This window comes from Eptesicus fuscus, chromosome 8 (assembly GCF_027574615.1).
Source record: "Eptesicus fuscus isolate TK198812 chromosome 8, DD_ASM_mEF_20220401, whole genome shotgun sequence".
Taxonomy (NCBI): domain Eukaryota; kingdom Metazoa; phylum Chordata; class Mammalia; order Chiroptera; family Vespertilionidae; genus Eptesicus; species Eptesicus fuscus.
This window is the reverse complement of record NC_072480.1, coordinates 54,466,038-54,485,346: the sequence shown is the minus strand read 5'-3', so window position 1 is coordinate 54,485,346 and position 19,309 is coordinate 54,466,038. Positions and strand designations below refer to the sequence as shown.

Below are 19,309 nucleotides of genomic sequence, written 5' to 3'. Positions count from 1 at the left end.
AGGGAGGTGCCAGCGGGAGCACCCCCTCACCCCCCCAACCCCTGATTGCTCCGCCAGTCTCCCCACAGATCGGCCCTGATCACTGGCCAGGCCTAGGAACCCTATCCATGCATGAATTTCATGCATCGGGCCTCTAGCATGAACAATAAAATGGCAATAAATACATATCTATCAACAATTGAGTCTAAAAATCAAAATAAATGAACAAGAAATCTAATGAGCTAAATAAACTGATGAATAAAATAGAACCAGAATCATGAAAACATGTAACAAACTGATGAATCTCAGAGAGAAGCGGGGAGGGGCTGGAAGAGATTAACCAAAGAACCTATATGCATACATGCAATACATAAGGAAATAAACAATAGGGTGGTGAAATCCTGGAGTGCGGTTGGAACCCGGTGAAGGGGGACTTGGGAGAAGGAAAAGGGGACATCTGTAATACTTTCAACAATAAACACTTTTATAAGAGTATGTTCTAAACATAAAAAAAAAGAAAATATAAACCACAAAAAGACAGGTGACTTATTCTCTTAGGTGACTATGTTTGTTTTTTACCTGATTGCTAGTTTGACAGTCCCCGCCCACCCCCCCCTCCTCCCAATAAGAGGAGTGGGCTAATTTGCATAAATTCTGTCCTTGATGCTGAGTTTGGGTTTTTATTCCACATCTCCTACTATCACTGTTGTCACAGAAACTGGGATTTCATAGGTAGGAGTATGCTTAATAGCTTTGAAATCATTTTTATCTCTAAGGAACTTTCATCATAATATCATTCTCATGAAGCACAATGTGGAGAACTAATTAACATTTTAGAAAGAATGTATTAGAAACAACATTATTGTAAACTTTCTTAGTTGAATTGCAAGTTAAAAAGAAAGCCAAAATTGAGACAATAAGTCTGTAAGGGAGGTATGATTTATCTACTTCATAGTTATTCTAGGTTAAGACCAATCAGATTCAGCCAATTCCTAATGTTGTGAGCAACTAGAAAAGTGTAAATATAAACATTTTCAGAACTCAAAGTAATGCAAATCAACTATGTTAAGAGTAATCACAATGTACAGCATTTCACTGAATTAAAATTGTCAATGTGTAAAAAGATCAATAATCACTTTAAAATATCTTTGCTTTCCATTTACAGATAGATGCCATACCCTTATACTCCATTTGATTTAGTAACCAACTATGTCTGGCTCATTGCATTACAAAAATTATCAAACAAAAATGCTATTTTATATGCAGTATATGAAAGGAATAGAATAATCTTGACATAGGGATAAGTAAATATCCATGAATTACATTAAATTAAAACTATAATAATATGCTATGAAATGTAGCCTAACAATAATGTAAAAACATGAATGGTTCTTAGGAATAATTCATTATATAGCAACTTTTTATACCAAAATTCTATATCCCTTGGGAAATTAAAAATTAAGGGAAAAATTTGAGATCTCTCCAAATCCTAGTTAATACATATTGCCACTCCAGTTATAAAACAATGATACTACAAAAATATAAGAACATATATATGCCATATATATAGATAGTACCCATACATCCAATGCCACATTTCCAGATGATAAGACCTACATAGAGTTTCAACGACAGAATTATTCTAAGGATAATATCTAGCAACAGCAGTACCAACATGATCCACTTGAAGAAAATCACCTCAAATGCAATTTTTATCCAATACTTCTAATATTTCAACTATGAATCTAATAGCAATGCTGCAACAGGTTATGATGTAGTGGGATTAAGAATTAATTTAAAGTTATTAATCCAAAAATTTAATGTGATTATCATATTTATAAATTTTTTAATTTACTACCTAATAGACACTAAATTCAGAATTCCTTAAAAGTACTTTAAGGTTTATTATTTTTAAAATTACCTTAGTTTGATCATAACCACATCCTTATGTTCCTTTGTTTTATTGTAGCCCCATTCCATCCACATGGGAAATAATTTGTTTCATAGAAACATTTTCAAATGGAGAGATAGCTAATATATAAATATAATAAATTGGTAGCAAAATTAAACCAAATATTACTCTTCCCATTTTAATATTTACAAATTTGTCATAGCTGTGGTATAGGATATGGATAATAATTGTCTAATATAATTTTTTCACCATTCTGAAGTAAAATTTCAAATAGGTTATCATATATGTCAGATATTGGCATTAGTTAAAATATGTAAATACAAAGAGTATGTGAAAATATATACTGCTAATTGAGTCACCAATACACCTAGAGATCATTTAGGTTGACATTTGCTGCACAAACATATAATTTTTCTAAATATTTTAAAATAAATATTATTTATTTTCTTAATCTATGTTTATCTTCATTCTCTGGCATTGTAAGTAATGTTGCTTATATTCATACTACATATAATAGACTACATTTTAATGTAATTTTATTTTTAAAAAATCTGCAAATAGAAATTAAACCATATAAAGTTAAATACAATATCTTCACATTGTTTAACTTTCATATAAATATTCAATTCTGTTAATAGCTATGTGCACATTATAAAATGTGCACAATATATTATATTATGTAATATTTCATCAACATGATTACCTTTATTTTTTCAATTATTTGTCTAAATGTTATCTTTTTTCCAATTCAATAAAAACATGTAATTTAAACAATAGATATCAATACCTACATTCCCACTTAAAAAGCAGGTAAACAGAAACCTGCATATCAGTTTTGTTTATAGAATCACAGTGCAGAAGTTTAAAAAGATTAAAATTATTCTTAAAATGATTCATTATTTCTTTTTAAAAGTATTCACTATATTCGAGCATATGATAAAATGGTTCTAACATCCAACATATGTGATAGGCTTTATATTTCTAACTTATGGATTCATTTAAAATATAACTGATCTGAATTAATTTTAGTTAAATTTAATTTGAATGCACAAATAAATAGCTACATCAAATTTATGTCAGTCCATGTCTTATTTTAAATAAAAAATAGTGATTTTATTTTTACATAATAAATAGCAATTCAAATTAAGCATTTTAAAATGAACATTATTAAGAGGAAACTAATTTTGTATTAAGAAATGAGAGAAAATAGTGGGGGGAAAAGTTTTTTTTTCCCAAATACAAAAATTTACTTTCATTTTGATTATGCTAAGTATTTTGTAAAGGTGCCTCTTTGATTCTATTCCTCATAATAACACATAAAGTTAATACTCATAAAATGAAATACATTTTCAAATGTATCATCATATATCTATTGAAATATTTTGATAATATTGATATATCTTATGAAACAGTTATTTACTATATTTAGTGGCTATGAAAGTATATTATTTTACAAACAAAGCATAATATCAATGCATCTTAATGTTTTAATATTATACATTTAATATAAAATGGGTCTTTATTTTAGAAAAAAATTATGAATTTGCAAAAAATAGCTAAGTATTTAATTCAAAAAGTTTATCTTCATTCTCTGGCATTGTTAAGTAATGTTGCTTATATTCATACTACATATAATAGACTACATTTTAATGTAATTTTATTTTTAAAATATCTGCAAGTAGAAATTATGTAGTTGTATCCCAATATTCTTTAGTGGGCAAAAATAGTGTCTGAACAGAATTTTGAAAAATATTAATATTAAATATAATGTTGAGTATTTAAAATATGTGACTACAATGTTAAACAGCTTTACATTCTCAACTTATAAACTCTCTAGAATAATGAAGTGACAATAAGAAGTAATTACTTCATTCTCCAAATTTTCATCAAGGTTAAAATAAAGGAAATTTCTATGGAGAGAAGAAATTTATATTTTGTTATCAAAAAAGCTTAAAAACTTCTAAAATCGTGCTGTTGGAGGTTCATAAGTGAAATTCTAAAGCCACTTCACTTAAAGCTCTTGTTCTGGGTAAATATTCATATATAAATATATATGATGTATATTAATAATTATCTATTTTATTTATGACATTATCAATTTTACCTCAAATATGAAGATAAATAGAACTTTAACAATAAATAAAAGTTGCTAAAATATAATTGATGTATAGAAAAGCTTAGAAAAATATGTCAACATATATCCAAAATAATACTCTATTCTATAGTCATGGTACCTTATGACTAAATGCAATATATTTCAAAATATTAAAACTCTCCCAATGAAATATACATGAGCCAGCCCCAGAGAAAAATGTGTCCTTGTATAGGAAACTGCCCTGAGGAATGTACTATTCCTTCTGGATTACGTTTTCCCTGGAGGTAACATTCTCATTTAAAGGATGAACTGATTTTCTCACACCCAGGGGAAAGCATACAGTGCCCAGAAAAGCTTTCTAAATAGATAAACACCTCACTAGGCTTAAAACACCAGAAACAATATCTGTGCAATGCCTGTAAATTTCACCAGTATCTTGAGTAAGGCAGGCTCTGAACAATAATATTAGTGAAAAACAACAATCATTACTCCTCTTAATTATTTAAAAACTTTGTACCAACACAACAAAATAGAATTTTATGTCTAAGTGCTCAAGTTTTCTTTCTATTTTTTTTATCTCAACTTTTTTTAGATAAGTGGACTAAAATTGGAGCCATTTAAAAAATATTTCCTGTGTCTATTATGAATACTAGAGGCCGGTACACGACATTCATGCACTCTTGGGGGGGGAGGGGTTCCTCAGCCCGGCCTGAGCCCTCTCGCAGTCTGGGAGCCCTCGGGGGATGTCCAACTGATGGCTTAGGCCCATTCCCCACAGGCCCATGCTGGCAGTCGGACATCCTTAGTGCTGCTGTGGAGGCGGGAGAGGCTCCCGCTACCACTGCTAGACTTGCCAGCCATGAGCCCAGCTTCTGGCTGAGTGGAGCTCCCCGTGTGAGTGTACTGACCACCAGGGGGCAGCTCCTGCATTGAGTGTCTATCCCCTGGTGGTCAGTGCACATCATAATAACTGGTCGTTCTGCCATTCAGTCGATTTGCATATTAGCCTTTTATTATATAGGATATTTAAAATTCACTAGTAGCATATATATTTGTACATCAAGGTACTGAAGAGTCACCTTAGATTCTTACTGATACTTTGGACATCCTTAAAGTTTATGCCAAGGTAAATGGTGTGATAGGCAACTTAGGATATAACTTACACTGAATTTACCTCAGTCGGTTGCCATCTATAAATGCGTGTTTGTTAATTCATTAGGGGAGTGCCTACTAAGTCCAAGGTATAGTTCTAGGATCTGATAGGAACAGCCACTATCCCAAATATCTCTTTTTCCTGTTATACCTTTATTCAGATGAATTTTGGCAAGTCAATTTAAAAGAAAAATTACCATCAAAATAATTCTGGGTTGATTAATTCTCTGTTGCACAAATAGGAACATATTTATATACAACAATGTAAATGTTGAGAGATGATATTAATAAGACATTTTTATTAGGTATGAATGTCAGCTTACTAGAATTTCAATATCATTCAAGACATTATTGTAATGTACTTGAGTTTGTTTTCTTCTTAATAGAAAAGGTAATGATTTAATTATAGTGTTTATAGTGAATTTGTTGTTGCTACCATTTAAAATTCTGAACATTAGAGATCCTTATTTATAACAATCTATGAAGATTCATTTAAGCGTTAGAGGGGTTATTCAGATTGTTACTGAGACTAGAAAATAGCATTTGCAGTGATATTAAAATCTATTAAGACAAAAATAATTTCATTCTTAAATTAACCACCAAATTTATAGCACCAGATAAAAGAAAATTAGAAACTACCTATATTATTAATAATTAAGTGGGAGAGCAATTGCTAAATTTAGAATATTAAAATTATAAATGCTACATCACATATTTAATCTACCTTCTGTAACTAATTCTGAAATAAAATAAGCCAAAAACCCTTAAATATTGTATATAATAGAATATTAGTATATTTCTGTATGATATTTATTATTATATCTTAGCTAATATAAAACAAATGTGCCAAACTTTATTTGAATTAAAACCAACATAATGAAAATTGCCTCATACATAATCTCAAAATGTGTTTAAAGCAAGCAAAATAAGCCAATGTGAAACAACTACCATTAGTACAAAAATAGCACTCAATTTTTTGAGAAATAAATCCTGATCATATACTTTAGAACTATACTGCAATCACATACAATCATTTCAAAGGGTAAAAAATGAAGTCAATAAAACTACACTAAGTTCTTTCTTTTTTTAAAGAAGTTGTACATCTAAACTTACAAAAAAAGTATCTATAAATGGCCACTTAATTTTGAAAACAACAAACTGTTAATGGAGAAATTGAAAAATACATTTCAAACTATGACCGGCTTTCACAGGCATATAGTGTAAAGAACAATAATTAATTATTATGTTGTTAATTTTTGGAATCACAATTGATATAAGCCCAGTAGTAAAAATGGAAATATAAATTATTTAAGCCCTTCATTTAATTATGCATTATATTAATTTTTAAAAATTGAAAATAAGACAAAGTCACAAAAAATTGCAAAAGGACACGTCATCTATAATGAAAAAAGAAATATAATTTGGAGTTTTAGAATTATCCTTCTGTCTTGTTCCTATTGGCTACCATTTGTTATAAAATGACAGCAAATAATATACAACTATTTTGTTATTTCAGGCCCAGCTTATCAATAAACCAAATCACCAGTAAAAATAAAAATCCAATTTATAATATATTTATATAGCAAAGCTAATTCACATTTTGTTAGAAAATTAATAAAGATGAAATCCAAATTTTTTTATAAAGTGTGTCAGTCTCAAAAAAATGAAAAAAAATCTTTAAAAGTAAACAAATTGATTTGGACAGTTTGGGAATCTCATTTTATTCTCTCTTAACTTCCTCTAGATATATATCAATTTACTTCCTCTAGATATACATCAAATTACAGCTTATCACTAATAGTGTCAGCAATGCTAAAAAATATCTTCCTTCTACTCAGTATTTCATTCTAAGACACTAAAAAAAAAATAGTCTTGGCCATTCTGTTTCTTCCTTATAAAAAAACAACAACATGGTGCTAAGTTTATTGGATAAGATTTTCCAAGTTACATCTTCCATCTTGGAAGCAATCTCATATTTGATGTTTGACACACTTTCATTGAATTGATTTTTTGCACTGTTTTCAAATACATCCGCAGTTAGACATTTGGAGAAAAACTTCTGTTGTTAGCTGTGATTATAATTTTCCTTCTGTAATAACATACTTCTTCAGTTACTATTGTAGCTGCCTTAGGGTGGCCAGGGGCCTGTGGGAGTCAGGGTAATTTACAATGTCTTTTCTGGGAGACTTCAAGTCACTACAATCTTTAACACTTACATTTACATTTTTAATAGAATACTCATTTATAGTAAACCAGTTTCCTCTGGTTGTAAAGTTATTCATTCTTAATTTTTCCTATATTAACTTTGATTTCTTCATAATATAATCTTACATAGAATTTGCTACTTCAGCTATTATATATAAAGCATTGAGAAACTGAGCTCCTAGAGAACAAGGCCTGAAAATCCACCATTATGGTATATACATTTTAATATCAGAGGAACAAATTTTATGTAAACATGGTTGAAAATGCAAAAGCCCTCTTGGTTCAGCAGATAATATGATATGAAGTTGCTAGATTAAGACAATATGGAGGGGGCTTATCCAACCTATAGGCATTCAAATTCAAATTTATTTCCATAAAAGGAAATAAAATTGTGCTGATTAAATAAAACACAGATTTCTCAGAATTTAGCTGTGGATCACCACTTGGCGAGCATTGCTTTAGTATTTATAAGCACACAGTAGAGTTATTTTGTAAAGTATATGAGCTATCCAGTCACTCAAAGTGTATGTAATTTTAGGTACATTAACATTAAAATAAATTTTCACCTTTATATTTAGATGCCATGTATTAAAGATGATTATTAATGAGTGATGAGTTCATGGTGACAATTTCATATCCACATCCTCACACTCACATTAAGTTGTGCTTACATAGTACTTGGATTGTTACACTAGGAATGATGTAGGAAAATCATATTTTCATTTAACAATATAAATGGAAATATATTAACAGCTTCTTTTCAATATTTGGGGAAGAAAAACTACTGGAGGTGCAAGAATCAAGCATAATAAAGATCATTTTTAATGTTTAAAATTAGACACAGAGCTTTTAAATGAAAGTGTAAGCCCAAGCTATAATGTCCAACGTGATGACTCAAGCATCCTATGCAAAAAAAAAAACAACAAAAACTTCCCTCAGATAAAAATTCTTAAATGAAGAAAGAGTGCATTTTTAACTTAATATTCAACAGATTATCCAAGCCATATGGAACTAGCCATTTCATAAAATGTATAATGTTATACAAAGACACTTTCTAAATGATTTTCAAAATACACAGTTTTGTTAACTTTGGAGAAGGTATTTTAAATGTAGAATCCAAGTACTCAGTATCCACCTTTCACTTTTTATTCTCATTAAAATTTGTAATGGTATACCTAATTTTCACCTAAGACATAACCAGAAACAAAATATAGCATTGTACAGAATGAATGAGTTTAAAGTATAATACGGTGAATGATTTTGAATATTCTCTGACATATATGAGTAATTTATGGATCTGAATTTTCACATTTGTAGTCACCTATGTAAATATGCTAGTCACTAACTTTAAAATTGGGGGATAATTAAAAAATTGAGGGAACTGTTTCAGTGAAATGAAATTTAATTTATAATTTAACAAGTGCTAGTTCATAACTGTTTATTTTAATATTTGCTACCTTGATGCCAAACAAATAAGAAAAACATGAAGAAAAAATATTATGTGTATTAGTGTACTTTAAGGGGACATTAGCAAGGACAGAGTTAAGTAATACAAAGAAAAACATGCTCTGTGAACTTTGTACACTTGGGAGTGGAGATAAAGTCAATATTAAAACTCAGGATTTAAACACATGTAATAGAACTTTTCCCATTATTATTAGAACTTCTGAATGTGCAACACCCTTTTGACTTTGGAGTTAAATAGAGCAAAAAAAGTCTAGTATTATAATGTTAAAAAGCACGATTTTCTACAGATAATTTTTATAGATATATCATTACAGCTAAAATATATTTGTTTAGTCAAGGAATCATTTTTACATAAACATTTTATATTTAATATGTTAGTTTTTAGTCCACATGCACCTGATGAACCTCTCATAAATAAAGCATGCTAGTCAAAGTCTGACAAAGAACTTTGCAAATGAAGTAACATGGGGTTACTGCCACCCTTCCTGTTTTATGTAAATAGGCATGTACCTAATTAGAAGTTGCATTTATACACAAATTTTTATTTCAATATCCAATATTGTTTTGTTTTTAATGAACCATACAATAAGATTCTTTAAAAAATGTGTTATTTGGAAACAGTAAAAATCATTACCAGTGGTAGAAATAAATTTTTAAGAAACTTCAAAATATGCATATTCCAAAATACTGAAAAGTAATTGTATTTTGCTCTTGCATATATATGATTGAATGTCAAAGTAATACAATTAAATTTGAATTGAGTTTATTTCATGATATTTTGAAATATTTCTTAAAATGCAATGATCTGTAGAGAAATTTGTCAAAAGTAGACCAAGATATTAATGAGCCTTCAATTTAATAAAGCCACCATTCCATTTCTGCATGTTAAATTAAAAAAGAAAATCCTTAAAGTCTGGCCGGTGTGGCTCAGTGGTTGAGCATTGACCCATGAACCAAGAGTCACCAGTTCAATTCCCCCTCAAGATACATGCCCAGATTGCAGGCATGGATCCATCCCCAGGAGGGGCCATGCAGGAGGCAGCTGTTTGATGTTTCTCTCTCATTGATGTTTCTATCTCTCTATCTTCTCCCTTCCTCTCTCTCTCAAATCAATAAAAACATATTTTAAAAATCCTGGAAAACATTGTTTCATAGTTTATACTTTTAGAAACATATCATTTTATTTTATAGTACAACTATATAATATTCCTTCATTTCACTGATAGAGATACCTAATTAAGAAAAAAAACAACACACCTCTTTGGAAGACTTCCATTCAACCCATCACTAGCAATATTACTTTTCTTCTATAGGATCAATTTCCTAATGTTTAACAAAAATGTATCTGATGTACTTAAAATTATGCAATGTATCATTACATTTTTATCTTAGTAGTAAATAAAAAATGAGAAAATCAAATCATATCATATTTGCTTTAAATCAATTCTCTATGAAATGTATGTTTTGATTGTCAAAAGCTTTTTAATAAGAAATAATTTAAGTCATTCTTAAACTTAAGGGTAAATATTATTCTTTTAAAATACGGGTACAAAAGCTATTCATTAAAAAAATTGTTATTGATTTTTAGAAATAAAGGGAGAGGGAGAGAGAGAAACATCGATATGAGAATGAAGCATTGATCTGTTGCTTCCTGCCTGCCCCCTACCAGGAATCAAGCCCACCACCTGGGCATGTGCCCTGACCAGGAATCCAACTGGCAACCTTTTGGTTCATGGGAGGACACTCAACCAACTGAGCCACACTGGCCAGGGCCAAAAGCTATTCATTTTATAATACTGGTACAATTACCATGAAAAACATATGACCTGTGTTTGTAAGTCAAATGATCTGCTATAAACAGAGGAAGAAAATCGTATTATATTATTGTCACAATCAAATATACTGCATACCATTATTTTCTTTATCCCAGCCTAACCCATAGAAAGTATAACTTAAAATAATTATAAAAATTTAAATAAAGCCCTGGCTGGTTTGCTCAGTGGTTAGAGTATGGGCCTGTGGACCAAAGGTTTGCAGGTTCAATTCCCAGTCAAGGGCACATTCCTTAGTTGCAGGTTCCCTAGCCCCAGTATTGGCATGGGCAGGAGACAACCAATCAATGTGTCCCTCTCAGATCGATCTTTCTCTCTCTCTCTTTCCCCCTCCTCTCTCCCTTCCACTTTCTCTAGAAATAAATGGAAAACATATCCTCCCCTCCAGTGAGAATTATTATATATATATATATGTATATATACATTTTAATATATATGCATATATATTAAAATGTATATATATACACATTTTAATATATGTGTGTGTATATATATATATATATATATAGAACACTAGATGAAAAGTATGAAATACTCTCTTTGATAATACATATCTTATGTATGTCACATACATGCTACATATAATGAGGGATATATATATAATATTTATAGAAAGGTATTAAATTAATAATAAAATGCACAGTTGCCAAATGTAATATTAATTACATAAGGTTCCTTTGAATATAGATGATAATTATTTTTATGCACATGACTAATGGCAATCCAACCACTTTGATTTTATTGTCATATATTTGTATTTGAAAAAATGTAGAGGACTTAAAAGGGTTTGAGGAACATTATCCATAAGTTAGTTAATTCAACAATAGTTTAATTACTACTTTCCCAACATTTTATTCCTTTAGAAATAATTAAATGTTCCTTTGTTCTAGCATTTAGATTGGTTTTTATTGTTTTTAGTTCTTTCTCAGTGTAAAATTTACCCTTAAAATTAATTATAGCAAATATTTTGCCACCCCTGAAAATATTTCAATTTGGAGGCATCTGAAAAGTACAAATGGGTATTTCCAAAAAAAATTAGAAGCCTATTTGTGGTCTGCTTTATTTTCCTTAGTTTGGAGTTATGTGGCTTTGGAAACAATCTATTGAGCTCTTGAAATTAAGTAGCCAGATTTTGGCATTTCAAACAAGGACTGAACTATTCTCACTCTTTCCCTTGACCTACTGAAAAATAATGAAGAGAAAGCATAAGAAGAGGGAAGGAGGAAGGAAAGGGGAAGATCTAAAAAAAAAGAAAAAAGAAAAGAGGAAGTAAAAATGTTAGATTATGGAAATAAAACTACATATATTTAATGTGAATCATTTGTTAACAACATAACTTAGTAACAAGACTAGAACTAATGATATAGGGCAAGAAACTGGTATATTAGATTAAGGTCTTAAATCCTAACTTTTTCTGCATTATGTGTAGATGTTTTCATTATCCAATAGTTTGATTTTCCTAATTGATACTGAGGGAACAGTAGTGGGACTGACTTGGATATCCAGGACATTCACCAAAATTTTCCACCTCACATATTTAAAGGTGATACTCTTGCCTAAAAAAAAGATGTGTTCCAAGTATGATATTTATGCTAAAGTTGATTAACTCATAACTTCAATCAAGTTTGGCTGTAAATGATTTTGACTATTAGCATACAAATTATCCACATTTATACAGAATATATTTATTTTCTCTGAAATAATTTAAGTATTTACACTATAATCATTCATAGATAAAAATAAGATTTTATGATATCTACCTAGAAATATATCTGTATGAGATTACACAACATATAAAATAGAACAAGCACAAAAAATAAGCTTAGTTTGCATCCAAATTTTAACTGATGCCTGAAACATTACATATGTTGTTCTCCAAAATTCTATGAAGAGAGTGTATGCAGGGACTATTACTCCAATCATATACCACTGATATGCCCAATTTATTCAGTGAACATTCTTGAAAAACAAAAATAAGATATTCAAAACCACACAACTTATGTTCTATTGTATATGTTACTGTATTGGCAGGAAACCATGTAAAGAGAAAAAATAATTAGTTTTTAATTTTATCCAAGTTTCATGATTGTACATTTAAAATTTTTTTCAAGTATATTAGAGAAATTATGTTTACTTTATCTTCTTAATACATTTGGTAAATATAATTTAGAAGTTAGAAGTAACCTCTTTTCATAAATCATATAATTATTTTTGAGATTTAAAATAATGTTGGGCACCTTAGGAGCAATAGAGGTATAAATAAACCAACTAAAAAGAGGGTATGTGACAAGATTATATACTATAGTGCTAGTTTGAAATATTATTTTGTAAATCTTTGAAATGCATCACAGAATTTTTTGCAAGTTACATCTTTAATTTCATGTAATTCTTATTTCCTATTTTATGCATTAATTAAGAAAAAAAACACCTAGTTACATGGAGGTTTCCACTTTGCATTTTATAATTTATACAACCCCACCATATCTACATATACTAATATTGAGGAAGTGATTTTAACACTTTTAAAAGAAAAATAACTCCCATAATGAAGATAAATTAATTACAGCTTCAACTGTGAAAGCAAATGCTGCTACTTATATTTCTTTTTTAATCCTGAATTTAATGTGGAGGAGGTAGATGAAAAGATACATTTTTAATTTTTCATGATATCACATGGCATCATTAATCTTGTTACTTTCCCTTTGAAAAGAATTTGGAAAGGAACATGTTGCACAGAATGGGGATAGTTTACTTCACTTGGCCAATGTAATATATATATATATATTTCCTCAGGAAAACTATTATCACCTGTTCAACCTGAATTCAAACAGTTACTGTCAATTTACTCATGGGTGAATGCTGCCTCTTTGTGGCAGAATGCCATGGAAAATGCTCCTTAAACATAGAGTTCATGAACAGTCCTTGATATTGCACACATTTCAGGTGAGATTATGGGAAGACCCACCAATAGCAATGAAGCACAAAGTTCTTTAAGTTTTAGGCTAATTCAAACATTTCCTTCCCTTAAATATGAATCTCAGTTCACTGGCAAACCTTACTCAGCGGTGGACGGCTTATACCTGCCAACATTATGAACATTTAGGACATGGATAAACTTGAGATAAAGTATCCTTCATAATTATTGAAGGTAATTTTATGCAAGTAAAATTATGAAACTATGGAAACCTGTAGACTGAATAAGTAATATTGACATGACAAAAACACACAATATTGGAAGAAAAATGAATATGCAATATATTACTTACCATGCTCCATGTATCAGATGAATACTTCAATAAGGAAAAGAAGTATACAATTAAAATTTCATTAATAAACACATTAAATGACATATTTAGAAAAACATAATTCTGTGAACCACCATAGGTGTAATAACATCTATATATATATTTTTTAATTTGATAATTAGGTTTATTTTGTCCTAAATTGTTAATAATGGAGATTCAGTCACTCACACATAGCTAATTCTTTTGCACTTTAAGTAATCATTACTTCAATTCCTCATATTTGACATAGTTATCAAGTGTTTATTCAGAAACTATTTAAAAAATTACATGTGCTGGGATACATATAAGACTGTAACAACAATAGCCCCATCTTACAGAGATCCTGTTTGTGGTTATCATCATTGCTTGCTGCCCAGAGGGATAAAGACATTGTATAGGGATTTGTACAGTCCATCATTTGGTCTTCTGAGGTGCTAGAACACGTGGATCTGTACAAATGCAACGGTGTTTGGTTAAACAATCAAAAATCGGCTACAATAGTAGTCAAATCAATACATCATTTTGGTTGACTAATAAAAAATACTTTGAAATCTTCTCTAATAAAACCCAAAACTTGCACCTGATTCTCACCCAAATGGCCCAATTAATTGCCCTAATATTTTAATATATATTGGGATACAATCAGTTATTTTTTTTAAATTACAGATCCAATTGGGTGGGTTGCACTGGCTTTAAAACTTTGTCATTAAGTTCTCCATATTTTGAGTGGTTTAAAATGCCTTCCTGATATCACTTCAATTTTGGAAATGCAGCTTCTAATATAGTGCGACACCTCTGTGGAAATCATAGGCTAAAGAGTGAAGGAAAGAGAAATGCTAAATGTGCATATAAAAATAGGTGCTACAATAAAATATTTGTATATTTCATCAATAAGTTATTTTGACTAATCAATTATGGATCATATAGCTCTGTAATTTTAATGATTTGTCCACATCTATGGTGATCCTTTCAAGATCACAATACTTTTGTTTTTAATTCAAATGTCCAGAATGCATACAAACACATCCTTTTAAAAGAAAGAAAAGGAATGAGAGAGGAGGGGGGGGCAAGGAAGCAGAGAGAGGAAGGGGAAGGAGGGAGAGGAAAAGAAGAGAATGAACTTTCTATTAAAGTTGGGGTGTGCTAATCTCTCCACAAAAGCCATTTAAGACCCACCCGCGGCTTCAAGGGGAAGAAGGGGGGGAGGGGAGAAGGGAGCAAACGAGGGAGGGTAGAATCTAGGCGCTGTCACCTTCCACCATTCTTAGCACTTCCAACCACTGGAAAAAACGACTGCTACCTTTACTGTAAGTCACCCGTGCATCCAATTGCCTTCCCCAAACCCCTGCTCCTCTCCTCCCCCACACGCAAGAGAAAGTGGTGTGCCCTGTTTACACAAACGTTTCCCCCACGTGTAAAAATGAAAAAGGAAATTGCACACCCTTCCAGTCTCTTCCGCCGAAGCTAAGAATCTCGTGCCAAGGCACTTCACTCTAAACGTCGAAACAACAGAATGAATCAAATATAGGTTCGCCGCGTGTAACCGGCTTGCTTGTTTGTTGTAAATGCAAAAGCTCCCAGGGAGTTTCTCTCCGCTCTTTCAGAACTGGCTAAAGGTGGTTTGTTTTTCCAGCACTTCGAGGTAGTCCGGCTCAACGTTTAGTTTTGCTTTTAACTCCAGATACTCGTTCCGGTTGGGTTCTACAAAGACGGCACTGGGGGGGCTGTAAAGCACCGGTTCCCGCAGCCTGCCGTCCCCGGCCCCCGGGTGCAAATACTGGTGGGGGCGCCTCAGGTCATAGTTGGGGGAGAAAGTGTAAGCGGCGGGGCTGCACGGGAATTTGGGGTATTCCGGGAGGCTGCTGCCGGCGGGGGCGGTGGAGCAGCGTTTGTCCGGTTCTAAGATGCCCCGGTAAAAGCGGTCGGCGTCCTGCACCGGGGACAACAGGTCCTCCCGGGGCTCGATGGTGCTGACGCTGTAGGCTGGGCTCCGCAAGTGGTGGCTTTCCCGCCTCTCCTCCTCCGCCGGCTGCAGCTGCAGCTGCGGCGGGGGCTGCGGTTGGGGCGGCGGCGGCGGCGGCGGCGGCGGCTGCTGCTGCTGCTGCTGCTGCTGCAGGTGGTGGTTGCCGCTGTAGGTGACCTTGAGCTCGTGCAGGTCTTTGTAATCCTCCACGGAGTTGCCCTCCCGGGAGCGGTAGATGGGGTTTTTGCACATGTGGCCCAGCGGGTGGGGGATGTACTCGTACACGTGGCCCGCGGGCGTCTTCACCTTGGGCAGCGAGGGCCCGCGGTGGTGCACGTGCGCGTGGGGGTGGCCGCCCGCGCCGCCGCCGCCGCCGCCGCCGCCGCCGTACACGCTGTACTGCATGTTGAAGGAGCTCACGTCGGAATTGTTGGTGCTGGCGTGGTCGCTCTGGCTCTTCTTCCTGCGCTTCATCACCAGCACGAAGAGCCCGGCCGCCACGAAGACGGACATGATGAAAACCAGCAGCAGGCTGAGGATCAGCACCGACAAGGGCACGGAGGACGCCCCTGCGCCCGCGCCCAAGCCCGCGGGGCCCCCCGTGCTGTTCAGCCGCACGGTGGGGGTCGCCGCGCTGGTCCTGGAGGGGACCTGGACGGAGGAGGGCGTGGGCGTGGAAACCACCACGTCGGAGTAGTCCGGGCACAGCAGCTCCGACCTGAGGGAGCGCATGTCCGTCTCGGCGAAGTTCTTGGGCGCCTTGCAGATGACTTCGTCCACCAGGACGCCCGCTTTGAGCTGCTCCACCCACAGCTTCATGCCCACCACGTCGCAGGTACAATCCCAGGGGTTGTCGTGCAGGTCGATCTGGAGGAGCGACTTCAGCTGGTCCAGGACCCCGCTCACCGGCAAGGAGGTGAAGTGGTTGCTCCTCAGGTTCAGCCGGAGGAGGGTCAGGCTGGAGAAGACGCCCGCGGGCAGGGTCTGCAGGAGGTTGTTGTTCAGAAAGAGCAGCTGGAGGTTCGGGACCGGGTCGAACGTCCCAGGCTGGATCTCGCGAATGAGGTTGTACTGGAGGAAGAGATACTGCAGGCTCTGCAGGCCGTAGAACAGCTCCGGGCTCAGCCTCTCCATCCTGTTGCCGTTGAGGTACAGGCGCCGCAGGTTGGTGAGGTCTCCGAAGGCGTGGTCCTGGATCGCGGAGATGCGGTTGTTGCCCAGGTGGAGGAGGTCCAGCCCCGTGGCCTCCAGGAAGTCGCTCCTGCGCACCGCCGCGATGTAGTTCTCCGTCAGGTACATCTTCTTGGGGTTGTAGGGCTTGGGCTGCAGCTCCGCGATGCTCTCGATCTTTCGCTCCTGGCAGTTGACGTTGAGGCCCAGGTCGGAGATTTGCAGGTTGCAGTAGCACTGGGTGGGGCACTCCAAAGGCACGGGAGATTTGGTCTGGTAGGCGATGCTGGGGCCAGAATTGCTGTAGCTCAGGTCTTTGAATGGCTGCCTAGAGGTGGGGCGCACCCTGGGCCTGTTGGGTTGGCGCGTCCCCTTAGGGGTCTTCAAGGGAGGTTTGTAAACAGCGGAGGAAGAAGTGGCCACGGAGTTCACCGAAGCTGGGGTGGTGTGTAAGTACCCCGTGGTGCTCAAAGGCGTCTGGGGCCTCATCTCGTAGTCTGAAATGAGTTTCCGGGGGCAAAGTTCCTGCTTGGACACTTCGTCCAAGTCCCGCCCATGTAAGCGGAAGGGCGTCTCGCAGACCACATCCCCCACCAGGGCCGAGTAGGAGATGCTGTCCAGCCAATCCTTCAGGGAGATGAGCTCGCAGGAGCAGTTCCAGGGGTTTTCCTCCAGCTGTAACTCCACGACTTTATCCATGTGCTGCAACAGCCCCACATAGGGCAGAAGTTTCAGCCGGTTCCCCCGCAGGTCCAAGTGCGTCAAGGGCACGGAACGGAAAAGGTTGTTGGGTAAACTGGACAAGAGATTGTCATTGAGGATAAGCACCTGCAACAAATGCAGTTTCCCAAAAGCATTGGGCTCGATGACGCTGATGTAATTATAATCGACCTGTAGGTACTCCAGGCTCTCCAAACCAAGGAATATATCATCGCGCAGAAGTTCCAGCTTATTATTGTTCAAATGCAGTCTCCTTAGACCCCTGAGCCCGTGGAAGGCCCCGGTCTCGATGTCCTGGATAACGTTGCTACCCAGATGCAAAATTGAAGCCCCAGTGTAATTGACAAACTCATTGGGATAGAGACGGTTCAAAAGGTTTCCAGACAACAAGAGGTGGTAGACCGGGAAACGGGGAGGGCTGATTTCAGAGAGGCTGATGATCCCTCGGTTTTCACAGCTCACAGTTAAAATGCCGTCCTTCTCCTCACAAGGACATGCATTGTCACAGATTTCCCCATAATAATCGATGGTTTCTGCGCACGAAAGGACGAGAGATGTTAGGGCAAACGCTAGAGTCTGCAGCATCCAGCTATGCATTTTCCTGTGAAGGTCCTGATCCAGAGTTACCAGGGGGCAGCAAGTGTGCATTTTACCTCCTGCAAGGGAGAAAGGAAAAAGGGAAACAACAGAATAGGACAAGAATTTAAGGGATCACTCAGAAAGTCTCTTTCCCCTTATACTATTTCTCTGAAATGCAGTCGGGAGGGGCGGGGGGCGGGGGGGGGGGGGCTATGAATGACACCTCCTCTCCAACATGGACATTTCCAGGCTTTATTAAAATCTGACAGTCATTTTGATTTAAATGTTGATTTCATTTCCTAATGAGTACAACAGGAAATGCTGCTCTTTACCAGACCAGGGCAGGTTAGATAATGTCCCATGTTAGTGTGCTTCCTAGCCCTCCCCCCCCCCCCCCTTTTCAAAGCCAACCCATAAGTATACATAAAATGGCTGTCAGTTCAGTCTCATGGTTCTAATTTAAGAGAGAAAAAAAAAAGCACCATTTTACAACGTTCCCCCACCTCACCTATACCCAGCCACTCTGCCCTCCTTTCAGAACCTCTTCACTTCACAGTGCACAGTGAAGGTCTCCCATCTCCACCGAAAGGCGGGGAGCCACAAGATGACAAGGTGGGAACCTAAAGAATACTTTTCAGAGCCATAAAGGATGTGAGACAATGCATCAAAAGGACCCCAAAAAGAAGCTCTTAAACCTCCAATTGTCTACGGGAGCTTTAGTGGAGAGGAAGGAGAGCGTGCTGGCGGCTTTGATGGTGGACTTCACGACCCGAGCTATTAGGCACATCAGCATCCTAATTGCATGCACGGTGCCACTTAACAGAGCTTCTCAGAGAGCGCCCTGCATCCACTTCTCATTGATCATGTCAGCGACGACGCCACCAAACCGCATCCCTAAGCCACTGAAATAGTTCTGCACCGTGGGTTGCAAAGAGCTCTGCGAAGGCATCC

At 35.8% G+C, this 19,309-nt stretch overlaps 1 protein-coding gene across 1 annotated transcript; it reads right to left on the bottom strand.

Moving 5' to 3' along the window:
• Nucleotides 1-15,526: 15,526 nt before the first annotated feature.
• On the bottom strand, nt 15,527-18,427 carry SLITRK5 (SLIT and NTRK like family member 5). Its single transcript, XM_008155383.3, has one exon. The coding sequence runs from the start codon at nt 18,425-18,427 to the stop codon at nt 15,527-15,529; it is 2,901 nt and encodes a 966-aa protein (XP_008153605.2).
• Between the last annotated feature and the right edge of the window lie 882 nt (nt 18,428-19,309).

Bases quoted from the DNA above. Each gene is read 5' to 3' on its own strand.
- SLITRK5 (XM_008155383.3), bottom strand. From the start codon at position 18,427: ATGCACACTTGCTGCCCCCTGGTAACTCTGGATCAGGACCTTCACAGG.